Below are 7,288 nucleotides of genomic sequence, written 5' to 3'. Positions count from 1 at the left end.
TATAAATACATCGATAAACCACAAAAATATCAAAATGAAGCTTTAGTTAAGTGGTAAATTTAAGGTTTTACTAATCCAATTAGCGAGTTAAATCCCACCATATTTTTATTTTAATTGGTTTTGTTAAAATAAAAGACTAAAAAATAGTATCACTTATTTTAATTATGAAAGGGTATTTTCGTAATTTTCTAGTGAATTGGTGAACCGATTGAGGTGACACCAACTCAAGAAAACACTTAACAAATAGCAAGTATAGATATATATACAACCAATGGAAATAATAACTTGTGCATATTAAAATAAAAATGTATAAAATACATCAAATTGAAGCTTTAGTTGAGTAATAAATTTAAGGCTTTCTAATCTAATTGGCATGAGTTCAAACTTCACAATATGCATATTATAATTGGTTTTTGTTAAAATGAAAATACTAAATTACCCTTAAATAGTATAACTTATTTTAATTATAGAAGGGCTTTTTCATGATTTTTTAATTGCATTGACGACCTAGTTGGTTTAGTTGCCACCGTTGAGTTTGCATGTAACAACCCATTTTTCAGTGGTGTCGGAAACAATAGTTTTGGGGCTACAAATATGGCGAGTGAATTCGTAAATATTGTTATTCAATATTTACGAGTCAAATATAGTATTATAGTACTTTTTGATTTGATAATTTATGTTATTTAAACGAATAATTAGGTTCAAGTGGTAAATTCTTAAAGTCAAGTGGTTCTAGAAAAGAATGTATCGGGACCTCATTTCTATAAACCGATCCCGTAAATATTTTACTAAATATTTACGGGTGCTATTAGGGTTATATTAAAGTTTGGTTAAGAAAATTTTAATATTTAAATAGTTAATTAAAGAAAAAAGGACTAAATTATAAAAGCCGTAAAAGTTAATAACTATAGACTTATTTGTATTAAATGGGTGAAAAAGCATGAAGTAAGGGCCTTAAGTAGTAATTTTACCAAATTTAACTATAGTGGATGATCATGGCTTAACATTTGATGAAATTTGTTTTAATTTTAAAGGTTAATTTGGTAATTAGGTAAATTAAAATAAAATAAAAGATGATAAGTGAAATATCATCATCTTCAACCTATTTGTGTTTTTTTTTTTTTTGCTAAACCTAATGAAGCGGGTGAGCTTTCGGTCAAGTTTGATTTCCATTGTATGGAATGTAACTTTACCCCATTTTTAGTAATTTTTATATTTTTGAGTTCGTATTAGCTTAATCTAGCTAACCCGAGGATTAATTCGTAAAAATATTAAATGTTTAGGGACTGTCATAAATGATTCTAAATATATTTTGAAATTTATTTGGTAGAATATTAAGCTTGGTTGTTAAATAAACATATTTTGTTAAAGGATTTTTAGTGATTCTGAAAGTTAGGTATTAAATTGTTTAAAGAGTAAAATTCATGGGATTTAATGTGAAATCTTGATAAAAATGGGCAGGTTAGAAAGCCTAAGAAATTCGGCTAGCATGTTTGGTAACTAACATTTTTGCAAGTTATGAGTTTAGGGACTAAATTGCATAAAAGGAAAAATGTTGGGGTAATTTTATAAATTCATACTAAAATGGGTTATAAGCTTGAATTAATTATTTAAAATTTATTTAAACTTTTTAATTAAATAAAATTATATTATTATGTTCAAAAGATGCTACTATCGTATTTAAATCGAGGAAAAAAAAGCTAAAGTTTTGGATTAGTTGTCGACTTCGTTTTAGTAACTGCTTTAGTTGAGGTAAGTTCGTAGTCCTTGAACTCGAGCTCTATTTATTTATGTAGTTTAATTAATTTAACTATTACATGGCTATTTAATTATATTCTTATACGTAATTTGGTTATTCCGGATTGAATGAAGAATTATAAAATTGTGTATATATATATGATCATGGAATGGATCAAAGATTGTCTTATAATTATTTGTTGTAAATGATTGAATTATAAAATAAGAAAATTTTGGATTTTGTAATTACGTATGTGATCGTCAGTTTATCCGACTAGCGTTGGGCGCAAATCTTTGTCGATTTATTTGACTAGTGCTGGGCACACAATTAATATCGTTAGTTTATCCGACTAGCGTAGGCAAATCTTTGTCGATTTATTCAACTAGTGCTGGGCACCCAGTTAATAACGTTGGTTTATTTGACTAGCGTTGGATGCAAATATTTGTCGATTTATTCGACCAATCTGGGCACGCAATTAATATCGTCAGTTAATCTGACTAGTGTTGGGCGCAAATCTTTGAAGTTGGTTGGTAAAATGAGAGACAACTTTAATTGTATATGAAATGTTCATGAGGAACCTATGGTACACTATATGGTAATAACTATTACAAGTTAGATATTTGAATTAATGGATTATTAAACACAAATGTAGTTCTTTGGGTTATGAAATTATTTATATATTTAATCATTCTTTTGTGTGCAGGTTAAGTGCCTATATTTTGACTATTAACTCAGCATCCAACGTCAATCCCGAACTCAATGTTGATGACGTATTTCTTTTTGTGTCTTGGCATGTACCTAGGATGATAATGTTTGAGTCAAGGTCTTTTGGTCTATAATTGAATTGAGTGAAAGTTACTTATATAGAATGTCATGTAAACTTTTGAATTATGCTTGTATATAGTTTGTGAATGAAATAAGTATGTTTCATGAGCTTGACTCTTTTAAATGTATGTAATTGTTGATGTGAATATATAAATATTATGTTCAATGACAATTTGATGAGAATGGTTATATTTAGCTATTTTGGTGGATGTTTGAGTAGAAAAATGTGGTTAAGGTCATATGTTCAGTTAGGTATAGAATGGATGAAATTTTGTAATGTGATTGATGATTTGAATGTGATTTTAAACCTAGGAAATTATCTAGATATGATATGTCTTTTTGCATAAGGAATGGTGTATGCAATAGCTTGATTTAGGGGTTAAATACGTTACACACAGCCTGGGACATGTTAGTCACACGGTTGTGTGACACACACGGCCCACTCGCATGGCTGTGTGTCTTATTGTCTTTAGGTGTTGGTTTTACACGGCCTAGCACACGGCCGTGTGACCCAACATCGAATGCACACACGAGTAGGCACACGGGCGGGCACACGGGCTGGGACATGGGCGTGTGTCTAGACTTCGAATGTCCACACGGTCTATGTTGTGACACACGGCCATGTGTCCCCTGTTTTCAAAATTTTTAACTTTTTCCTATTTTTCAGTTTTGTTTCAAATTGAACCCAGAATGTTCTCAAACTATTTTAGGGCCTTGTAAGCTCGATTTAAGGCCCGTAAGTGTATATTTATTATAAATGGAATGTGATTTGATTTTCTTTTGTATTTATAATTGTATACTTGTTTGTATGTGATGTAAATGTTTGAAATTTTATTGTAATACTTCATGACCCAAATCAAGTGACGGAGACAAATAAGGTCATAGAATATGTAAATATTAAGGACTAAATGTGGTATTATACCGTTAAAAAATATTAAGTTACATATAAATATTGAAGATGGAGTAAAGGTCATAGATTAATTAATGATTGAATCAGGGATTAAAATTAATCATATTAAAAAAACAAATATGAAAATGAACCAATTTAGATTAATTAATGATTAAATCAGGGATTAAAATTAATCATATTAAAAAAACAAATATGAAAATGAACCAATTTCTTAATCATCAAATTAAGTAATCAAGTGGTTGGGTTACAAATAATCCAAATATAAGGAGAAAAAAATCCAATATTATTTTTAAAAAAATGAAAATTTCTTTGTATTCTCCATTTTTTAGTTTTATTTCAATCGATTGTAAAAATATATTATAATGTTGAAGCATGAGACCAACTGATATCTAATTGTGATCCCCATGATTACTTAATTAATGAAAAAGAATTAAAGCCACCAAATTACAGATGACGGTTGCACGAAAATTGAGCTTATTGATGAAAGCAAGGATTTAGTTGGTCAATTTACTATGTAAGCCCCTGTGCTAAGAGTCTGATTACATTTTACCTTTTTTACTCAAAACACGAGCAAATTATCCCTGTATATTAGATCAAAGAGCAAATTAGTTATTCTGTTAAAAAAATTATCTGTTTCTACTATTAAAAACTTATCCCTGTATGTTGTTGTCTGGTTATTCTGTGAGTCATCTCAGTTTTCAACTGTACAAATTGATGAAATTGTTCTTTAATTTAACATAAAGGGATTAATTGCCCATTTTTTGAATAGAAGGAGCAAAATATAATCTGACTCTTAATACAGGGACCTCCATGATAATTTTACCGGATTTAGTTACATGTTGGATATAAAGGGGAGTTAGGAAAAATTAATGGGAGTTAAGTGAGCGTTGAGTGGTGTGACTCCCTTCATTTAATCCTCTCATCTGCCTGACTGCCCCCCTCCTTCATTGCTCTTTGGTCCCCTTCCTCTTTAAAACCCCCACGCCTCTTCTTCCTCCTTTAAAAAAAAATTTTAACCCCCCGTTTTCCTCTCCCTCACACAAACAACACCTTTTTTCAATAGCTTCATTTCCACCACTGCAACAATGCCACATTTCTCTAATTCTGTCAAGCTTAAGTATGTCAAGCTTGGCTACCAATATCTCGTCAATCATATTCTTACACTTACTCTTATACCTGTCATGGCTGGTGTTCTTATTGAGGTTCTTCGTTTAGGCCCTGCTGAGATTGTTAATCTCTGGAATTCCCTTCATTTTGATCTTGTTCAAATCTTGTGCTCTTGTTTCTTTATTATCTTTGTAGCCACTGTTTACTTCATGTCTAAGCCTAGAAGCATTTACCTTGTGGATTATGCATGCTACAAACCTCCTGTCACTTGTCGTGTTCCTTTTGCTACTTTCATGGAGCACTCGAGGCTGAACTTGAGCAACAACCCTAAGAGCGTTGAGTTTCAGATGAGGATTCTAGAAAGGTCTGGTCTTGGTGAAGAGACTTGTTTACCTCCTGCTATTCATTATATTCCTCCAACTCCAACCATGGAGGCTGCTAGAGGCGAGGCTGAGATTGTTATCTTCTCAGCTATGGATTCTTTGTTCAAGAAAACGGGGTTAAAACCTAAAGACATTGATATTCTTATTGTCAACTGCAGTCTGTTTTCTCCTACGCCATCTTTGTCTGCTATGGTGATCAACAAATATAAGCTGAGGAGTAATATAAAGAGCTTTAATCTTTCAGGAATGGGGTGCAGTGCGGGGCTTATCTCCATTGATTTAGCTCGAGATCTTCTCCAAGTACACCCTAATTCTAATGCAGTTGTTGTCAGCACTGAGATCATCACTCCAAACTACTACCAAGGAAAAGAAAGAGCCATGCTCCTTCCCAACTGTCTTTTCCGCATGGGTGGCGCCGCAATCCTCTTGTCGAACCGTCGTTCCGAGAGGAGGCGTGCCAAGTATCGTCTTGTGCATGTTGTTCGAACCCATAAAGGTGCAGATGATAAAGCCTATCGATGCGTGTTCGAAGAAGAAGACAAAGAAGGCAATGTTGGGATATCTTTATCTAAAGATCTCATGGCTATTGCTGGAGAGGCTTTAAAATCTAACATTACCACTATTGGTCCTTTAGTTCTTCCAGCATCTGAGCAACTCCTATTTCTCCTCACACTCATTGGGCGTAAAATCTTTAATCCCAAGTGGAAGCCATATATTCCAGACTTCAAGCAAGCGTTTGAACACTTCTGTATCCATGCTGGTGGACGAGCAGTCATAGATGAACTGCAAAAGAACCTGCAACTTTCAGCAGAGCACGTAGAGGCATCAAGGATGACATTGCATAGGTTTGGAAACACATCGTCTTCATCGCTGTGGTACGAGATGAGCTACATTGAGGCAAAGGGGAGGATGAAAAAAGGGGACAGGGTTTGGCAAATAGCTTTCGGAAGTGGATTCAAGTGTAACAGTGCAGTATGGAAGTGCAACAGAACCATCAAAACACCAAAAGATGGACCATGGGCGGATTGCATTCATAGGTACCCAGTTCATATCCCTGAAGTTGTCAAGCTCTAGGCTAAAAGCAACAAACAAATATGGTTGATTCATGGCTTTGTCAAACTCAGATCCTTCTGGATCTCTGCATTTATTTATATTTCTCCTGTTAACTTTTTCTCTACTCATTTTGTTTCTGTCATACTGTATCCTTTTTCCATTTTCTTTTCAAAATCATGAGTTTGCATAGGTACCCGATATGGTGCTCTTTGTATTTGTTAATTAATGTACACCCTGCAGGGGAAAATAACAAGTGTGGAAAAACAACAGGTTGAATTAGCCATTGCAATAAAACCTGAAATATTAATAAAGAAAATGCTATACAAGTTGTGATTGTACATGAAAGAACAATTGGGTCAAATTTCCCAGGGTTTTCAATTTGCTAGCCCTTTGGTTGTAGGGTCTCCTTATTAATGCCTTGACCTGTTACGGTGTGTGTAGTTGTCAACCAATGTATTGGCTGGCTCTTAATTTCTGGGGTTATTAATATGCCTTTAGAGCATCTAGCTGTAAGTGGTTGATCCAACTGGATTACATCAATGGAAGGAATCATGAAACATAGGGAATCACATAATTACAATTTACAGCATCAGACAAAGAGCTTCCAAGAGTTAATGAAGTGATGTGTTTGGTAGTGGTGAAGCACCTAACTTTTTAATAAAGGCATTTTAAATGTTAGAGATATAATTACTTTCTGGAAATGTTGGTGAAAATGGTTATTTCCATGACCAACGGAAGAGGAAAGAATTGAATTCAAGTAAAGTACTGTTTTGTCTGGAAAATGCCTGATACAGTTTTCAATAGACAATGCCATTTTTTAACTTCTCAAGGTAAAAGCACAAGCCACCATTTTTAACTATTCTAACCTACTCTTTTGCTTAGTTGACAGTCAAATATTAACCTCAAAAACTTATTCCTTTGAAGTGCCTACTTACATGCCCCTTGTTTTCTTTTTTCCTTCAATCCTAACACACACAAACTCTAAACATTACTCACTCAACTATTACCATATTTCTATTTTGTTCATACAAGTTTAGTATTTTAGCTACTCCATTAAATCATTATCAGTGACTTTTTGTATTTACATAATAATAGATTTAGCCTTCAATATTTACAAATACTATCATTTTAGTCATAATTTTAAAAAATTCAACAAATTTAACCCTCAACTTTACACATTTTACCAATTTATTTTTACTCCTTAAAATTCAAAATTAAAATTAAAACATAATTAAAAATTCATTTTTCGATAAAAATACATACAAAATTATC

General features: G+C 32.8%; 1 protein-coding gene across 1 annotated transcript; it reads left to right on the top strand.

The window, feature by feature from the left end:
* The first annotated feature begins 4,467 nt into the window (after nucleotides 1-4,467).
* On the top strand, nucleotides 4,468-6,354 carry LOC105786120 (3-ketoacyl-CoA synthase 6). The gene has a single exon (XM_012612430.2). It carries the CDS (start codon nucleotides 4,559-4,561, stop codon nucleotides 6,035-6,037), a length of 1,479 nt encoding a protein of 492 aa, XP_012467884.1. The 5' UTR covers nucleotides 4,468-4,558; the 3' UTR covers nucleotides 6,038-6,354.
* The last annotated feature ends 934 nt before the right edge of the window (nucleotides 6,355-7,288 follow it).

Source organism: Gossypium raimondii, chromosome 1 (assembly GCF_025698545.1).
Source record: "Gossypium raimondii isolate GPD5lz chromosome 1, ASM2569854v1, whole genome shotgun sequence".
NCBI classification, from domain to species: Eukaryota; Viridiplantae; Streptophyta; class Magnoliopsida; order Malvales; family Malvaceae; genus Gossypium; species Gossypium raimondii.
The sequence above is the reverse complement of the archived record's forward strand: the minus strand, read 5'-3'. Positions and strand labels throughout refer to the sequence as shown.